General features: G+C 48.4%; 2 protein-coding genes across 2 annotated transcripts; one reads left to right on the top strand and one right to left on the bottom strand.

The window, feature by feature from the left end:
• Positions 1-1976: 1976 nt before the first annotated feature.
• LOC123772484 (uncharacterized) lies at positions 1977-9940 on the bottom strand. The gene is made up of 2 exons (XM_045765693.2): positions 6314-9940; positions 1977-4068 (listed from the first exon to the last, which is right to left on the bottom strand). The coding sequence occupies exons 1-2, from the start codon at positions 6798-6800 to the stop codon at positions 3080-3082; spliced, it is 1476 nt and encodes a 491-aa protein (XP_045621649.1). The 5' UTR covers positions 6801-9940; the 3' UTR covers positions 1977-3079.
• Positions 9941-10618: 678 nt separating this feature from the next.
• Positions 10619-19857, top strand: LOC123772565 (uncharacterized). The gene is made up of 2 exons (XM_069326190.1): positions 10619-10773; positions 15287-19857. Exon 2 carries the CDS (start codon positions 15295-15297, stop codon positions 19855-19857), a length of 4563 nt encoding a protein of 1520 aa, XP_069182291.1. The 5' UTR covers positions 10619-10773; positions 15287-15294.
• Positions 19858-20200: the final 343 nt, after the last annotated feature.

The raw sequence follows: 20200 nt of genomic DNA, 5'->3' as shown, positions 1-20200 counted from the left end.
GTACAGCCTGTGATCTCCACCTGGCTGGCCACTGATACCTAAGTAGCTTTCATGTGTCCGGACACCGGCGATAGGATTGTATTATTTAACTTTAAAGACAGAGATATTTCTTGAAATGTTGTCACATTAACGTCTACATCTTCCTTCCTTCTGACATATAGATTTTAAGGTTAATTAGCATATATGGAAATAAATTACACAATTTATAGGCTGGTGTGAAGGGCTTCACACTCTTAGAGCAAGCCATCAAGAAACTGTACAGTATCAAATGCATATATCTTCGCTTTCACTTCAGCTATATTTATGACAAGTATTTAAAGTGTAGCTTATATTTCTGCCTTTCTGTTGACATAGAAAACTTTCGTTTATTACATTATCTAGATAAAATTAGCATTGATCTTCAAAAGGTTGTAGTTGTAACTTCCATTATAAACAACATTATTATTGCAAACAGTAGGAGTTTCAAAGTCTCATTTGTATGGATACCTTCTCATATAGGTGTTGTCCAGCATGATGACACAAACAAGGCAGCTAAAACTGAATGTGATAAGCCTGAAGTTGAGTGGGATATGGGCATTCCAATCTCTTCTGTCAAAGCCGCAATATTTTAGGAAATTAGGGAAGACAGAAGAGCAGTCACTGACACACAAAAGCCAGAAAGCAAGAGTATAAAGAGCTATGACATGTTTATGTGCCTCTGTAACCTTTTCCACTACCGCCCACAAGACGATATATGGGGTGCATAATTAATGAACTAAACTAAGTAAACATGTTTTCTGATAACGGAGGAATAAGACACCGACAGCATTGGGACCTATTTATTTAATTTTTTAGTAGTAACAAAATAATTAAATTTTTTCAGACCATGTTAATGAACAGGTAACTTGTATAATTTTACAACAGCATAAATACATGTATAACTTGGCTACAATGACTTAATAACATTAATATATATGCTTATATCCGGTAACTAAATAGAACATGGTCTGAAGAACGCGGAATCCTTATTAACTATTGGTACAAGTAAGGCAAACGTTTAACATAATTTTTAAGTAGAATCGGGGCTTAAAGAGTAGCATATAGTGGCCTAACACATGACATAAATAATGTGGCAAATCCCAGACATAATGTGAAATGGTAAATTACTAGTAGCTGTAGAATACACCTATAGGACAAATTTAACAATACTCTTACAAGTGAGAGTAAGTAGCTGCGGACAGCGTAATACTTAGGGGCCGGTGCTGCACCCCCCTGTTGACCAACAATAAAGGACAAAGACATAGTACTGTGCGTAGGGTTATATTGCCGCTGAACATTGGAAGGGGAGGAGGGTGGGAAATTTTTTTCTAAGACTTGTGAAGCGGAGCGAGGCTGGAACAAGAAAGAACGCATGACCCCTCCTCTCTGCTATATATAGGCCCCCCGCGGCGCTCCGCGCGCTGCGCTGCGGATCGCGCTGTGCAACTGTCTTCTCCTCCATCAGAAATTCCTCCGCATTCCTATATAATGCAGCGGTTATTTTCTGATAACGGAGGAATAAGACACCGACAGCATTGGGACCTATTTATTTAATTTTTTAGTAGTAACAAAATAATTAAATTTTTTCAGACCATGTTCAAGTTCAAGTTCAAGTATGTTTATTGAGACAAGAAAAAAATACATCTCAAAGGGATAGAGTAGCTTAGGCTATTTCTACCCCCCTCTACTTCAAGTCCCTCAAGGGGCGCCATGTTAATGAACAGGTAACTTGTATTTTCTGACCAGGGGGAGAAAGATACTGGCAGTATGGGGCGTTAAAGTTTATTGAAGATTAAATTCTGCAGAACATGTAAATATATAAAGTTCAAATATATATAAAGTAAGTAATTATATAAAGTTTATATTAAACACGGTTTATATTATAGACTTATAACAAAGTTGATATTATATTAAACTTAATATTGAACATGTAAATATATAAAGTTACAAATATAAATTAAGTAAATATATAACGTTTATATTAAAATATATAAAGTAAGAATTAACAGTAACAATTCCAAGTCCGAGGACTAGATTTAACTTAAAAGGTACACCCGTAGTAAGTATGAGACCTTAGCCTATAGTGACATGGAAACTAATTCTGCAGAAACCTAAAGGTTAACTGGTACTAGAATTAAGGCCGAGTGCAAATGTGTAGTAATTATATAACACTAGGATATAACAGGCAGGACACAAAGAATAACTAATAAGTGAGAGACCACATAACACGTAATGTACCCGGCCAAGAGGCCGTAAAAGACCTAATGGATAAGGAGAAGGGGGTGTGACTACAAGTAGGGCTTACTAGCACCTAGACTGGGCAAAGTATTAGCTGCGGACAGCGGGACACTTGGGGACCGGCGCTGCACCCCCCTTCCCATATGCAGTGGGGAGACAATCGGGACAACTGTGCAAAGCATGACGGGGGTACAAAAGCAGCTGCTTGCAAAGGGGGGGGGGAGGGTGGGTTTTTGCGAGGGCAGCGGCGAGGGCAGGCGGAGTGAGGCAGAGCCCCATTGTGCGCCCGTATTTATACGGCCCCAAACTGCCCGCGCAACGCCGCGGGACGCGCTGCGCAATTGTTTCTTTCTCCCCCGCCAGAAACATCCCCGCTTGCGAAGCAGTGACCATAATTTTACAACAGCATAAATACATGTATAACTTGGCTACAATGACTTAATAACATTAATATATATGCTTATATCCGGTAACTAAATAGAACATGGTCTGAAGAATGCGGAATCCTTATTAACTATTGGTACAAGTAAGGCAAACGTTTAACATAATTTTTAAGTAGAATCGGGGCTTAAAGAGTAGCATATAGTGGCCTAACACATGACATAAATAATGTGGCAAATCCCAGACATAATGTGAAATGGTAAATTACTAGTAGCTGTAGAATACACCTATAGGACAAATTTAACAATACTCTTACAAGTGAAAGTAGCTGCGGACAGCATAATACTTAGGGGCCGGTGCTGCACCCCCACTCCTCAGAGCCAGCTGGCCGGACCCCCCCCCCCCCCCCCGAAGGGCGAGTGCCCGCTGGCCGCGGAACATTTCAATGAGGAAGCGAGATGACATCTTGCCTGACGTAAGAGTGAAAAATGTCACTCCTCCACCGTCCGACGGCCTTAATCGTGTCCTGTAGATGACCGTCAAGTGACAGCTGCGTGGCCCGTCCAATCCGGAAGGAATGTGGGGCGTAGTCGTTGGGAGGAAGACCCAAAGCGGCCAGGGTGCCTCGTAGCATCCGAGAGAAATCTTGCCTCGTCACAGGGGCGCCGTGTGCATTGAGGAATATTGGTCCTGGCGCCGTACCCCGTAGGGCGAGGTATTTTGAGAGGGCTCGTACCGGGCAGTACCTGTTATTGGTGTTCACCTTCAAAGATAGCGTAGGCGTGCGACCCGCACTGTGTTTGTATGAACCGAGTAGTATATCCAGTCGTGTTCTTGTGAGTGTTATCTGTTCCAGCCGGAGAGTGTGTTGACCGTTCGCGGCGTAGACCACTTCCCCAGGGCGCAGGCATGCGTGAAAAGCCAAGGAAAAAATTGCCCTGTAGCACTTTTTATCGTGCTCCAACATACATACTTTTCCCAGGGCTCGTAGAAGACGGTGTAATAGGCACCTCGTCACAGGAAGACGCCGTATCGTTGACCGGCGCGCAGCTTTTCTTGCTCCTTTTAGCAGCTGAGTGACAACAAACTTACGCGTGGGGTCCTTCGGACCATTCAGTTTGAAGATGAAAGCTATAGCCGCTAGGTAAGTGCTCAGCGAGCGGTAGACCAGACCCCGCGTAAGCAGAGACTGTAGGAAATTCGCAAGTGTTGAAGTTGGGGCATCAAAAGGGTGCATCCCACGCCGTTCCCCCGCGACATAGGCCACGTACTCCGCCCATTTTGCCTGATACGCCCTCCGTGTTGTAGGTTGCAGTGAATTGAGTAGGGTCCTCAAAGTTGCAGGGCGAAGTTGCGGGGCAGTAAGTTTTGCGGCACTTCGACTGGATTCTCTGCGAGGCCCGCTTCCCTGAGGAACATGTGCGGCAGGACCTGTAAGCGTGAAAGGGCATCACAAACTGTATTAAGCTTGCCGGGAATGTGTGATGGGAGAAGTGTGATATTATGCGTAAGCAGGAGTACGGCCAGAGGCCTGACTATTTGCATAAGAATTGGGCACTTGGCAGACAGTGAAGAAAGCACATTTACCACAGCGCTATTATCAGACCTGCAGACTAGCCTCTTGTTGGACAATACCTGAGCGAAGATGGAAATACCCATATAGAAAGGATAAAGCTCCAGCAGGGCTATGTTAAGCCTTCGCCATGAATCTGGCCACATGCCCCTGAACCATGCTGCCCCCAAGGTGTGCCCGTACCCTCTAGAAGAGGCGTCTGCGCCCATTGATAGAGACACCGCTGACCCCCAACCTCCATCGGGGGGAAAAACTGTAACACCGTTAAAATTAATGAGGAAGGAGCGCCAGGCTACAAGGTCTAGCTGAGCCTCAGCGTCCAGTAAGCATAGACGCGAGGGACGCTGCACCCCACTAGTGAGCGCGTGCAGTCGTCTTAGGAAAGCCCATCCTCCCGGGATTACCGATGTGGCGAATTGCAGCCTACCTATGATCGACTGAAGGTCTCGCAGGGGAAGTGACTTCTTCCCCATCGCCGTCTCGACTTCTGCCTGGTACTTCGTCCGCTTGTCCTCTGGAAGTCTGGTTTCCATCCTACATGCATCTATTTCGATGCCTAAGAACGTAAGCCTAGTGCACGGTCCCTCAGTCTTGTGTGGCGCCAGGCCCCAGTTGTTCGCACAGAGCGGTGAACACCCGCAGGTCACGCAGGCATCCTTCAAAAGAACTGCTGACGAAGAGAAAATCATCAAGTACCTTCACAACACCCCGCACGTTGAACTTCTCCTCGAGGATCCATTTCAGACCGCTTGAAAAAGTCTCGAAGATCCTGCAGGAGGAGGCAGCTCCCATACTGCGCATCTTCTCGTAATAGTACCGCCCATCGTAATGGAAACCTAGGAGATGATAATCGCTCGGGTGTACTGGGACAATCCGAAATGCTTCTGCAATGTCACACTTTGCCAGGAACGCCCCTGGCGAACACCTGACAACCAACTCGATGGCATCATTGATGTTCTGGTAGTGCACGGTTGAAGACGCCTTAGGAATGTTGGCATTCACGCTTAGTTGTGAATAAGGAAAACTAAGATTATGCAAGAGCCTGAACTTACCTGGCGTGGATTTTTCTCTCAGAGCTATGGGGGAGCACTTAAAGTTCGGGAGCGGTGGTACCTCAAAAGGTCCCGCGATTCGTCCCAGTCTTAATTCTTTGTCTAGCATTGGTCCCACAATATGCGAGCGTTCCGTCGTGTCCGAAGGGTTGCTTGAAGAGAGAGGGGACCGCGTCCCTTCAAAGCCAAGTAGGAAACCCCTTTTGAAACCCCTCACAATGTATTCCCGTAATGGGTAACCCGCCAGTAAAACATTAAGTGCGTCTGCGTTGACCGGCGTTGGTACGTCCACGGACATCTGTAATTCTGGTGTTCTTTGTATACTGATCCTGTGGGGGGCGACGTTGTTGCCGCTCATCCCCATATCCTTTGCGCACCTGTGAGCAGGGATTGTAGGCAGGGTGTCGCTTGTAACATCGTGGGCAATAATGTTGGAACGCACAAGTGGGTTGTCGGCAGCCCGGGCCTCTTGTGTGGAAAGCGTAGCAGTAGCCCGGGGGAACTGCCGCGCCTCGAGCATTGACTTGAAAATTTTTTGACGTTCGCCCCGGGACAAGACGCATAAGTCCCTCCTGCTGTATGCGCTGTACTGACCTCAGTTCCAGGTCTAATCTGTAAGCTCGCCATGGGCAGCCCGACCTTTCCCTGTCCCACCTGAAAGCCTCGTCGTACCACATCCAGTCACCTCTGAGGGACGTTTTCATTGTTTTTACATATCTAACGTATGTGAACAGCTCCTGCCCTGCCTCCGGGTGCCTCTCTAGGTAGATCGTTGCATATATGTCAAAAGCATGCTCCCACTGGTCCGGTGTTAGAGGCGGTAGCTTTTTAGCGGATACTTGCGTATCGGAGGCAGATGCAGGTCGCGTGTCCACGCGCCCTGCATCCCTTTCATAACCTAGCATATCCCTGAGATCCACGTACTTATCCGCCCAAACCTTTTCTCTGATTGAATGAGGGACGTGTTCGCCGAGCCGTGGGATGTATGTGCCCTGCTGTGCCCCCTGCCAGGTGAAGGGTGGCTTCGACATGGTTTCTAAATGGTACTCACCGTCCGTGGACGTGCTGGTGGAACTGTCGTGTCGCCGTGATGTGGCGCCCTTGGCTCTTTGTCGCGGGCGTCCTACTATAGGGGAGGTCTGCCCAGCAGTGACATCCACGGTGTTTCCAACGTCGCGCTTGCTCGCGTCCACAGAGGTATCCCGAGCCTGCGTGATAAGTGCCTGTAGCGTTGCCCAGTCTTCTGCTGAAATTATTGTCGGTAGTGACGTTGCTCCGGCCTCAGCGGTTTCTGCTGGTCTGATCCTTGGTACATGGTCATCCTCCACTTCCGAGTCCCCCGATGACGTCCCCGAAGAGGGGGAAGCATAGCGAGCTGGCTTTGCCCGCGTCCTTGCTGGCTGCGTCCTTGCTCTTCCACGTTGGTGTCCTCTCGTGGAGGCCACCCGTGTCCTCTTCCTCGATGGAGACGGTGGGATGACCTGATTCTCGTCCCTGTGTAAAAGAGGGAAAAAGGGCAAGTGAGTTGGCAACGACATAGCTACTACACGGCTACAGCCCCCACCAATATAATTTAAGGCCAACAATGTTGTACCATCTCCGCCAGTTGTCAAAACATAAACGAATCGTTTAACTTAATTAATGCTAATGAACGTCATCTAACTAAAATAATTACCAACAGAGAATGAAAACAAAGGCAGGGTGAAGAATTTGGACCAATGAAAAGAATGAGTTTGATTGTCGACAAACCCATGTGGTCATGCAGACCAGAACAAAAATATCACCAATAAATAAAATGAATGAGGGAGAGAAGAAGAATAAGTAACAACCCCATGCGTACTGGAGTACAAATGGAAAAAGGAAAACTTTGAAAATAAGAATGTGAAAGAATAACGCAATGTAAGAGAAGACCTACAATAAGTCCCGAAATTAAAAATACCATGGCAGACAAGGAGCGTTGAAATGCAACGCAGCCCTCTGTCGAGGTTGCCTATATAAAATTATTGAATGGAACAATGGAGGCCGAAGAAACAAGCATATGTCGGGAGACATGCCCGTGCCACCTCTTGAAAATATCCCCCCAAAAAAAAAATTTGGAAAAAAAAAACATGCGGCTACCGGGAAAATACCTACAGCACTAATTTTCCTATAGTAATTCCCAATATCTAAAGCATAGGTGTAAATCTAAAAGTAACCAAATAAATTTAGAAAGGCTTCATAATTGTAGTTTTAAATATAGTCCAGAAAAACCCCGGTGCCCCAATAAATAAGAGGAAGGCACAAATGTGAACAGTAACTAATTACGGTAGGGTAGGCCAAGGTGTGACGACGAAGTAATGACAGAAGGAAGGCATCAATGTTTAAGGTTTCTCGTTAAACCGTAAATAACAATTCCAAGAAGAACACCCCCCAAACTGGGAGAAACAAGCAGCGTAATTAATTAACTATTGCGATTAAGATTTTTTATTAAGTTAGGATAGGGTAAGACTGATTGGTTTGTGAGAATACATAGTATTGCGTAGTAATTACAAACTTGGAAAGCCTCTAGTAGCACAGCGTTACAGGATGAGGGAAGTACCAACAACCAAAAGAGGGTTTTAGAATTAGTATAGAATACCTAATTACATCAGTGAATAACCGGGATAAATAATAACCGTGTAACATATAAGGGAAGTACAAAAAAGCGAATGTCCATAATCCTTAAGTAATTACGGGAATAATGTAGCGGAAAATAAGTTAATGCATAATAGAAGAGTAAATAGTAGGAAATTAAATGCCTTAAAGAAGTACATAATTAAATTTGTAACGTAAAATTTTTTCTAAGACTTGTGAAGCGGAGCGAGGCTGGAACAAGAAAGAACGCATGACCCCTCCTCTCTGCTATATATAGGCCCCCCCGCGGCGCTCCGCGCGCTGCGGATCGCGCTGTGCAACTGTCTTCTCCTCCATCAGAAATTCCTCCGCATTCCTACATAATGCAGCGGTTATTTAGAATCGAGAATTATATGAACGGACAGCATAAAACTTCCACTAGTGTCACAATGACAGTGTGACATTGTAATTGCCAGAATTAGGCTAGGATATCGATATGTATCGCAGGTGGCTGCAGGTAATGAATAGCCCCCAATGGTGAATATTCCAATTGTAAACTATGTGAACAAGAGCTGGGACATACTCACCAACACTATATCTGTGATTGCCCTGTTATAAGTGACTTTAGACCAAATGGTATAAGGTACTTTGAACTCTGTAATTACTTCATACACTTAGGAATATTGGAAGATATTCTTATGCTGTACCCGGATTTTGCTAACGGAGGCTAATAGATCAGCCTTATATTTTATGTTCTCACCTGATTGTTACCTTGAGGTAGGCCCGTAAGTGGTAGTCCTCTTCAGTTCAAGTTCAAGTATGTTTATTGAGATAAGCAATAAATACATCTCAAAGGGATAGAGTAGCTTAGGCTATTTCTACCCCCCTCTACTTAAAGTCCCTCAAGGGGCGCACAAATTCAGTGAGTACAAATAGACATATAACAGTACAAGAATCCCATTTAACATTGCATACAGCAAGTACAGCATATAATTGTTACATTCTTGGGGCAAAATTCTTGTAGCTCCTAAGTATACTGTCTATTATACCATTATCACACATCCAAACAATTTGATGTGGTACACTATTTATTTCCTTATTTCTATATTTTTCAATAAGGTGACACTCTAATACATAATGTTCTAAGGTGTGGGCGTACGGCATACTACATAATTTACACTCCTTATCTTTTTCACTGACATCAACACCGTATTGCCAGATATATTTATATCCTAATCGTAATCTCATGTAAATTGAATCCTTCCAAGTAGACTTTCCTTTACCATAAGTGAAGGACGAATTTGTATTTATTATTGAATAATTCTTAAGTGTGTTACTACTGTCCACCATTGCCATTCTCTTTATCATTTCTTCACCCTCCTGAATCACCTTGAGTCTTGTTTTTATTTGTTTCAAGGTTAACTGACATACAACATCAACAAGAGTTTTTTTCAGTGGCTCTCTTCGCTATGTCATCAACTACCTCATTCAACAGTATTCCCACATGTGAAGGGATCCACATGAATTTTACTTTATACCCAGTTTTTTCTAGTCTCTTAACATTCTCTCTACACTCTATCACAATATTCTGATATACTTGGCGTCTGTTATTTAAAGACTCTAACGCTCTTAGAATTATTAATTAATAACGCAACAGTAAAATGTATACTTGGATGAAAAAACGATTCTTCGCGGCAGGGGATCGTATTCCAGGGACCATAGGATTAAGGACTTGCCCGAAACGCTACGCGTACTAGTGGCTGTACAAGAATGTAACAACTCTTGTATATATCTCAAAAAAAAAAAAAAAAAAAAAATCTTCAATATGAAGAATGTTGCTGCTCTCTGATTGGCCAAACGAAACACTGTAGTGACCTCTATCGGCACGCAGGTGAACCAACAATTTTCTTCCTAAGTATACCTTATTGAATCGCACCTAAGCATCTTCTTAGGGCGCACTTAGGAACCTTCGTAGCAAACCCACTTACGAAGAAATACACAGAGCTTCCTGAATCTAGGTCCAGGTCCCAAATCTACACAGTAAAATAACAACATACTGGAGTGAACTATATGGAAGAAAATGCAGAATAGAACCAGTGAAGAGCAGAGGTGCAATCTGAGAACACTGTTTATCAGAAGTCCATGGTCGTTCAACACCCTCCCAGCGAGAATAAGAAATATTGCCGGGGAACAAACCTGGACATCTTCAGGAGAAAACTAGATAGTTTTTCTTCTAGAAGTGCCGGACCAACCGCGCTGTGGTGGAAATTTGAGCCTGCGAGCCGCTACAAACAAGTCTGTTAGACCAAGCTCTCGATCACAAGTCAAGCCTGGACCCGGGCTGGGCTTGGCGTCTAGAACTCCCGAACCCCATCCAGGTACAATCCAGGTATAGTCTCATAAAAGTAGAAAACAGAGTGTTGATGATATTATGATAAACTATGGTAGATCTACGCTCAACCCACCTGTTAAATTTCATTCAAATAGGACTATCCACAATTCTGTTTTTTGCATTACTCCATTTCATATAAGCTCATCACATTTATTTCGGAAACACCAACTGTATGCTTTACTCCTGCAGGGTGTTACACATTAGTGAGGGCGAAAAGTAATGTTCCCTTATCAGCACCACCTGTTGACCGGCAACGATACTAACCTGTCACTTGACCGCGTACAGTACTTCTCTTGCCGGACCGTCCTAGCTTACCGGTCCTTGACACACCAATGAAAGTGTCTGGTGGCGCCCTCTGATTTCTCTAAAACTTCGTATTCACTACACATGTGTTAGTGATCCCGTGGCCAGATAAGACGCTTTGCTTCCTCAAGACCACCAGACACGACCAATTTTCTTGGCGATATTCTGAAACTTTGAAGGTGTTCCAGCGCTTATATCGTTGTAGTGAAGAATTCAAGGAGAAGGTATAATAAGCCGTCTTTATCAGGTTATAACTTGGCTTCTGATGAGTATTACCATCAGGTTGTTTATATGAGTGGTTGTGGCAGCGGCGACTGTAGAGGTTGTGAGGGAGGGGGTGGATTAATGATTGAAGAAGATTAAGCCACCCAATAGGCGGCACGGGCATGAATAGCCCGTATGTGGTGGCCCTTTTTAGCCATTACCAGTATCAATAGATGATACTGGAGATGTGGAGGTGCGGTTGCACCCTGCGTGACGGGAGATGTCTCCTGTGGAGGGGGTATGGATGGTAACCGAATTTGTGTGAACGGTTCGGGGTAGGGTGAAGGGAATATTAGTGGCAGTGTCAGTCATTATTGGAGTTATGGAGGTGCAGCGGTGGTTGACAACTTTAATTATGCGTAGAGTTGAAGTACATTTATATATATAATACATCTCAAAAGGATAGAGTAGCGTAGGCTAATTCTATCTTCCTATTAGGTGTAGAGGCGGCGTCAGAGCTTTGAGGGGTGGTGCTACAGTGACCAGTCTTGGTCAGCTTGAAGCAGAATCGTGGAAAATGGAAGTACTGGCGGCGGTGGGCCAGGCTAATTGGTGGGTTTCTTAGGGGTGGGGCATGCAGGACGGCTGCTGTGTTTGGGGGTAGTGGGTGCGGCGTCCCCGGAGTTGAGGGGAGTGGGTGCGGCGTTGCCGGAGTTGGGGGGGGGAGGGGGAGTGGGTGCGGCGTTGCGGCGTTGCCGGAGTTGGGGGGGGGGGGAGGGGGAGTGGGTGCGGCGTCGCCGGAGTTGGGGGGGGAGGGGGAGTGGGTGCGGCGTCGCCGGAGTTGGGGGGGGAGGGGGAGTGGGTGCGGCGTCGCCGGAGTTGGGGGGGGGAGGGGGAGTGGGTGCGGCGTCGCCGGAGTTGGGGGGGGAGGGGGAGTGGGTGCGGCGTCGCCGGAGTTGGGGGGGGAGGGGGAGTGGGTGCGGCGTCGCCGGAGTTGGGGGGGGGGGAGGGGGAGTGGGTGCGGCGTCGCCGGAGTTGGGGGGGGGAGGGGGAGTGGGTGCGGCGTCGCCGGAGTTGGGGGGGGAGGGGGAGTGGGTGCGGCGTCGCCGGAGTTGGGGGGGGAGGGGGAGTGGGTGCGGCGTCGCCGGAGTTGGGGGGGGAGGGGGAGTGGGAGCGGCGTATATATCAATGATTTAGATTCGGGTTTGAGCTGCAATATTTGCAAATTCGCCGAAGATAAAAAAAAATCGGGAGGGAAATAAACACAAGACACGCTATCACTTAAAGACGATCTAAATAGGGTTTTGAATTGGTCAAAAGATTTGCAGATGCAGATTAATTCTGATAAATGTTAGGTTTTGAGGCTAGGTAATGATGGTAGTTACAAGATACGAGCTAGATGGTGTTGAGATTGCAAGGTAGGATTGCGAAAGGGATCTGGGAGTTATTAGTAGTAAGAATTTAAAACTAGAAAATCGGTGCATAAGTGTTCGTAATAAGGCAAATAGGACACTGGGATTTATTTATCGAAGCGTTAGTAATAAGATACCTGATGTTACTCTTCGGCTATATCCTGCTCTGGTTAAGCCCCGTTTAGGCCCATTTCTCTGGTCTTTTAAAAGCGGCGGTATTTTAAGCGATCTAAAATGATCCTTGATGTATTAGGAGCCGAAATTTACATGGTGAGCGGTGGTTTGGGGATAATCCCTTGGGAGTTTATTTTACAATATTTTTAAATACTTTTACAATACTTTGGACAAAGTATTGTAAAAGTGGCAGTTTGTTATGGAAAGGGGTAATGTGAGGGATTTTTTTCAGCTGCAAAAATCCTAGATTGTTCCTGTGTTTTTTTAGCTGAGTTTTAAACTGGAGTAATGTCTTGACATTTACAGCTTCGGCCGGATGGGGGGGAAAGGGCGGTTCAATGGGTTTATATCCCCCAAGGTGGGAACAAAAACAGTTTTCTGTACTACGTTGACTTGAGCTTAACACTCTTGCCCTTTGATAAATTTAACTACTTTTATAGTAGTAGTTTTGATTAATATCCTCCCAACTTGTTCAAAATTTTAATTGTCTAGATGAGATGAGCCCTATCATGTCTGGTTTGCTATATCAATATAATATCCCTCTGCTCCCTACAGAATATTTAAACCTTTAAATTTTAGTGACATTATCATAGTGTTCCTAGTTTAGCAATTCTGCATTATCCCAATGTGGATGTTCTATGAGCGATAGTTCATGACAGGAAATTAGTCCCTTCATATATTTAAACATTAATTACCCAAGTTATGCTGATTAGTTTGGTAATTCCAGTATTATTGAAGTGTTCAACTATGCTAGGTGTGAGTTTAATTCCCATTCCTTGCTTGCCTGAATTTGGAAACTATCGGCTTGTGTACTTTCTTAGATTGTTCAAACTTGTGCAAGAATTTTCCTCTACAATAGGATAGCTGCCTTGTGACCCCGGTTATGTAGGGTCAACCCTAGTAATAGGGTTACCCACCAGCCCTTCATAATCCTTCCTAACATGGGCTAGTATACACTTAAATATATATTCCAAAACTGAACCTCAACTTAGTCTCCCCTCCCCTTCCCTTTATTTACATAGATTTGCACAGTGTGTTTACACATTATTTGACTCTGGGGGGGGTATCAAAGATATCCCCCCTCCCTATAATTCCTCCTTGGCATTACATAATTCCTAAAACATCAACACGACGTACTAAAGTCTTCATGAGAATCGGCCATAGCCTCAGCCTCCACAGAAAAATTACTACCCCAATACCGGAGCAATTCAAACAGATTACACGTCCTACAACACGATGAACCCTCTGTATGGAACCCACAATACCACCTCAACCAGCTATGGCGATTGTCAAACCATCTATCTGTATTCACAGCTGAATTATGACTTGAACCAAGCTCTTTACATAATTACAACAGTACCTATTGGGATATACTCTGTAGCGACTCCAAAAGTGCAATTCAAGCCATACTAAACGAAAACATGCAGAGCTTGAACGTACATTAAAATCACCATTATCAAAGACTTGATAGCAAAAATGGTATGGGTCATGCTCTTCCTTATGCTATGGAACCATTTAAGGAGGTGGGAGACTTGGAAACATCAGTCAGAAAAAGATAAATAGATATAACAACGACCAGAATAAGGATGGGCACGCCAAACTTGTATTACACAACTATAAATACAGGGCAGACATGAACTTTGCATCCACTGCCAGGTTCCAGACACCTTTAATATTACCTCCTTCACTCCTTCCGACATCATAGTGCTAAAGTTAATTTCAAACAACTACACTTATCACCCTTAAAATGCCTTTCAATATAGAACTTGTATTAGGGTGGAAGAGAGACATTACTTAACATATCAAATAGCCACAGCATTGGCTAAAGTTCTCCGGTCAACCAACAAATTGGGCCATATTTAACCTGCGCATTTACTTCAAACCAACAACTATTGAATAAAATTCCTTACTGCGAAAGCACCAACGATCAGCTGACGCCAGAAACATAACATCCAGCCCTCGCCCTAAAGTGCATCCCACTCCAAAACACTTTTTTTAGTCTCTGCCTCTACATCTACTGAAAAGAATAATAATTTAAGCATTTCCAAATAAACAGAGGCGCGCCACATTGACGCGTCTCACTAGTGCAGGCATCGAGGGTGAACCCTTCATCCAAACTGCACGTACCATAGAGAAAAATCATCTAGATGAATGAAATGTTGACTTCAACGATTTTAATTATATATAATAACGGAAGGACAGACTTTCCTTGGGTTTGATCTGAAGGCCTGTTAAACTGCTGTACCCACGTGCGTAAAGGAAAAAATATAGGGAGTTACGGCCATAAATAGCTTGATCAATATGTAATTATTTTAATCCTGACCATGGTTCAGGGATAGTGAACGTCGGGTCCCTGTAAAGTACAATTGGGTTAGTTCTCGATGTACAACCGGGAATTCAGGGTTCGAATCCCAGGTGGGACAAATGGTTGGAATTGCTTCCCTATCACCTAATTTCTGTTCACATAGCAGTAAATAGGTACTGTATCGGAAGTTAAGCTGTTGTGGGGTTGGATCCTGGGAGAATGTCAGTCGTTCCGCCTTAGGAGGAGAGGGGGACTACGACATACTTACACATATTCACAGGCTGCCTGTCCCTGACAAAATACCAACTTAATTATACCATCTAGACCGTATTTTGCAGCACGCGTTAGTCTGTTTATTGATTTGTGTGTGTAACCCGTCCTCCTAATAGAACGTAGAAATTTGACGTATTCTCTACCTAAGGCAAAACATTGTCAGACTAGAAAAATGGACGCGGCTCGAGCAATTAGCATACTGTCCCGTTTTCTGTTTTGAGTCCTCTGGTAGGTTAGGACAAGGCACGTTTTTAGTACAATTTCTTGACGTTGGGAAACTTTTTAGGAGGACGGGTTGGTGTATGAATACATATGTTACTTTTTTATAAAGTATTTTCCATTAAGTACGGTTCTGAACGTATTCTACAGGTGCTGCAATGGCTGAAAGAGGAGATGAGGAGCACCAGTTGAAGCTGGGCCTGGCCGAGGTGGCTGGAGTACCATGGCGACCTGAGCAGCAGCAGCATGAGGTGTCTCCCCGCCAGCCACTGAGGACGAAGAACACTGGAAACCGGGATAAGTGTGAAGACGTGCCAGATAGCTGTGAATTAGTCGTTACTAGAGAGGTAGAGTCCACCAAGAAAAGACAGATGCAAATTACAGATAGGATGAACGCAAATTGCGGTGAAAAAGCTGATAGTGACCCACCCCGTAAAGTAAAGGATATGAGGAAGTTGTTCGAGGCTCAGCAAGTAGAGAATTGCGAACGCAGCCTTATAAATACAGCTCGGAGGCAGAGTTATCATGGTGTGCAAAATGTGATGGGTAAAAACACGAAAGAGACAGTTCCCGACTGTGATCACAATCGTTGGCAGCAATTCAATGACAAAAATACAAGAATTGGGGAACCATCTTCTGGTCAATGTGCTTCTCGAAACGACCTTAGCACATTTAATCAGACACAAGATTGTATGGTTATCGGAGATTCCTCTGAACATAAAGGCAGTGGCCTATATGGAGATACGTGCAACACTACACACCAAAAGGAACAGTTTAAAGACGGTTGTCAAAGTCTTCTTTTACACAGGAAGAATTTAGAGGATGCAGTACAAGGGGATATTATGGATCTGCATAAGCATCCAAGAATTTTGTCGCAGGACAGTCGCCTGGATGAGAACCTAATTCTTTACTCCAAACAAGTTAGTAACATGCCAATGATTGGGCAAGATACTGTGGGTAATGTTCATCAGGAAGGTGACATGTGTGGACGTCGTGTAAAAGATAGAGCAGCTCATCACGTACACCAGGACGTGGCTGCTCTCGACGACCAGCAGCAACAGGACGACGACTTGGCTGCTCACGACGACCTGGCTGCCCACGACGACCAGCAGCATCAGGACGACGACCTGGCTGCCCACGACGACCAGCAGCATCAGGACGACGACCTGGCTGCCCACGACGACCAGCAGCATCAGGACGACGACCTGGCTGCCCACGACGACCAGCAGCATCAGGACGACGACCTGGCTGCCCACGACGACCAGCAGCATCAGGACGACGACCTGGCTGCCCACGACGACCAGCAGCATCAGGACGACGACCTGGCTGCCCACGACGACCAGCAGCATCAGGACGACGACCTGGCTGCCCACGACGACCAGCAGCATCAGGACGACGACCTGGCTGCCCACGACGACCAGCAGCATCAGGACGACGACCTGGCTGCCCACGACGACCTGGCTGCCCACGACGACCAGCAGCATCAGGACGACGACCTGGCTGCCCACGACGACCAGCAGCATCAGGACGACGACCTGGCTGCCCACGACGACCGACAGCAACAGGACGACGACCAGCAGCATCAGGACGACGACCTGGCTGCCCACGACGACCAGCAGCATCAGGACGACGACCTGGCTGCCCACGACGACCAGCAGCATCAGGACGACGACCTGGCTGCCCACGACGACCAGCAGCATCAGGACGACGACCTGGCTGCCCACGACGACCAGCAGCATCAGGACGACGACCTGGCTGCCCACGACGACCAGCAGCATCAGGACGACGACCTGGCTGCCCACGACGACCAGCAGCATCAGGACGACGACCTGGCTGCCCACGACGACCAGCAGCATCAGGACGACGACCTGGCTGCCCACGACGACCAGCAGCATCAGGACGACGACCTGGCTGCCCACGACGACCAGCAGCATCAGGACGACGACCTGGCTGCCCACGACGACCAGCAGCATCAGGACGACGACCTGGCTGCCCACGACGACCAGCAGCATCAGGACGACGACCTGGCTGCCCACGACGACCAGCAGCATCAGGACGACGACCTGGCTGCCCACGACGACCAGCAGCATCAGGACGACGACCTGGCTGCCCACGACGACCAGCAGCATCAGGACGACGACCTGGCTGCCCACGACGACCAGCAGCATCAGGACGACGACTTGGCTGCCCACGACGACCAGCAGCATCAGGACGACGACTTGGCTGCCCACGACGACCAGCAGCATCAGGACGACGACTTGGCTGCCCACGACGACCAGCAGCATCAGGACGACGACCTGGCTGCCCACGACGACCGACAGCAACAGAACGACGACTTGGCTGCCCACGACGACCAGCAGCATCAGGACGACGACCTGGCTGCCCACGACGACCGACAGCAACAGAACGACGACTTGGCTGCCCACGACGACCGACAGCAACAGGACGACGACTTGGCTGCCCACGACGACCGACAGCAACAGGACGACGACTTGGCTGCCCACGACGACCGACAGCAACAGGACGACGACTTGGCTGCCCACGACGACCGACAGCAACAGGACGACGACCTGGCTGTCCACGACGACCGACAGCAACAGGACGACGACCTGGTTGCCCACGACGACCGACAGCAACAGGACGACGACCGACAGCAACAGGACGACGACCTGGCTGCCCACGACGACCGACAGCAACAGGACGACGATTTGGCTGCCCACGACGACCAGCGGGACGATTTGGCTGCCCACGACGACCAGCGGGACGATTTGGCTGCCCACGACGACCAGCGGGACGATTTGGCTGCCCACGACGACCAGCGGGACGATTTGGCTGCCCACGACGACCTTCAGCGGCATGAAGACTTGGCTGCCAACGATCTGCAGCAGTATCGCGAAAACGACGATTCGACTGTCCGCGATGACCTGCAGGAGGAAGAGGTGGAGATAAAAGGCAAAGTGAATGTTTTCCAACAGCAGCTAAAGGACAACGATGAATTAAAGAAGGAAATTTCGTCTCCCAGCCCACAGAAATGTGGCAATAACAATTTACTTGCAAAGGGCTTAAAATGCCGCAGTTTAACTGGAGTCGAACACCCAACTTCTGGACGTTTGGTTTGTGGTCCACAGGTTGCTGCAGTAGGTTCTGCTACCGCTGCCAGGGTAATGTTTCACACTCCGGGTGCTGCTACCGCTTCTAGGGCCATGGCTCGCACTCCGGGTGCTGCTACCGCAGCCAAGGCCAGAGCTCGCACTCCAGGTGCTGCTACTGCAGCCAGGGCCAGAGCTCGCACTCCAGGTGCTGCTACTGCAGCCAGGGCCAGAGCTCGCACTCCAGGTGCTGCTACTGCAGCCAGGGCCAGAGCTCGCACTCCAGGTGCTGCTACTGCAGCCAGGGCCAGAGCTCGCGCTCATGGAGGGGCTGTTAGCTCTGCTAAAGCCAGGGATCACACTCCAGATGCTGCTGCCGCTACTAGGGCCAGAGCTCGCGCTCATGGAGGGGCTGTTAGCTCTGCTAAAGCCAGGGATCACACTCCAGATGCTGCTGCCGCTACTAGGGCCAGAGCTCGCGCTCATGGAGGGGCTGTTAGCTCTGCTAAAGCCAGGGATCACACTCCAGATGCTGCTGCCGCTACTAGGGCCAGAGCTCGCGCTCGTGGAGGGGCTGTTAGCTCTGCTAAAGCCAGGGATCACACTCCAGGTGCTGCTACCGCAGCCAGGGCCAGAGCTCGCACTCCTGGTGCTGCTACCGCAGCCAGGGCCAGAGCTCGCACTCCAGGTGCTGCTACCGCAGCCAGGGCCAGAGCTCGCACTCCTGGTGCTGCTACCGCAGCCAGGGCCAGAGCTCGCGCTCATGGTGGGGCTGTTACCTCTGCGAAAGCCAGGGATCACACTCCAGGTACTGCTACCGCAGTCAGGGCCAGAGCTCGCACTCCAGGTACTGCTACCACAGTCAGGGCCAGAGCTCGCACTCCAGGTACTGCTACCGCAGTCAGGGCCAGAGCTCGCACTCCAGGTACTGCTATCACAGTCAGGGCCAGAGCTCGCACTCCAGGTACTGCTACCACAGTCAGGGCCAGAGCTCGCACTCCAGGTGCTGCTACCGCAGCCAGGGCCAGAGCTCGCACTCATGGAGAGGCTGTTACCTCTGCGAAAGTCAGGGATCACACTCCAGATGCTGCTACCTCAGTCAGGGCCAGAGCTCGCACTCATGGCGGGGCTGTTACCTCGGGGAAAGTCAGGGATCGTAATCCAGGTACAACTACATCCGCCATGGCTAAGACCCGCACGCCGTCGGGCGCCTCCGCCCGCACGCCGTCGGGCGCCTCCGCCCGCACGCCGTCGGGCGCCTCCGCCCGCACGCCGTCGGGCGCCGCCGCCCGCACGCCGTCGGGCGCCGCCGCCCGCACGCCGTCGGGCGCCGCCGCCCGCACGCCGTCGGGCGCCGCCGCCCGCACGCCGTCGGGCGCCGCCGCCCGCACGCCGTCGGGCGCCGCCGCCCGCACGCCGTCGGGCGCCGCCGCCCGCACGCCGTCGGGCGCCGCCGCCCGCACGCCGTCGGGCGCCGCCGCCCGCACGCCGTCGGGCGCCGCCGCCCGCACGCCGTCGGGCGCCGCCGCCCGCACGCCGTCGGGCGCCGCCGCCCGCACGCCGTCGGGCGCCGCCGCCCGCGCTTCAGTAAGGCATGACATTACGACTAATCATTGTAAAGGTTTAAAGTAGGTCAGTTTTTAATGCTTTATTGATATTATAATAGCAGTGCGCCCACTTAACCACCTCGAGAATCGCCACAAGTGCAAGAAGCGAAGGTTGTAAAGTAGGGCCACGTGGTCAGGAGTTGCTACAATACACCACAAATGTTTCCATTGTTGGTGCCACTAGCTATGCATGCTGCACATAAGTTTGTATGGTATGTTAATGTGTGCACGTCATTTCTCGTCGGTGCTCTTCTGAGAAGAGTAACTACAGCAACCCTTAAACACGGTTTTTTAGTTACTTGTTTAGCAGGTATAAATCTTATAAAAACTAGGCTTCGTAATAAATTGGGGGGGGGTGGATTTCATAA

Source organism: Procambarus clarkii, chromosome 17 (genome assembly GCF_040958095.1).
Source record: "Procambarus clarkii isolate CNS0578487 chromosome 17, FALCON_Pclarkii_2.0, whole genome shotgun sequence".
NCBI lineage: Eukaryota > Metazoa > Arthropoda > Malacostraca > Decapoda > Cambaridae > Procambarus > Procambarus clarkii.
The sequence above is the reverse complement of the archived record's forward strand: the minus strand, read 5'-3'. Positions and strand labels throughout refer to the sequence as shown.

Bases quoted from the DNA above. Each gene is read 5' to 3' on its own strand.
- LOC123772484 (XM_045765693.2), bottom strand. From the start codon at position 6,800: ATGTCGTTGCCAACTCACTTGCCCTTTTTCCCTCTTTTACACAGGGAC. The intron at 4,069-6,313 runs GTGAGTACCATT...TCACGCTTACAG, and splicing joins CACCAGCACGTCCACGGACG to GTCCTGCCGCACATGTTCCT.
- LOC123772565 (XM_069326190.1), top strand. From the start codon at position 15,295: ATGGCTGAAAGAGGAGATGAGGAGCACCAGTTGAAGCTGGGCCTGGCC.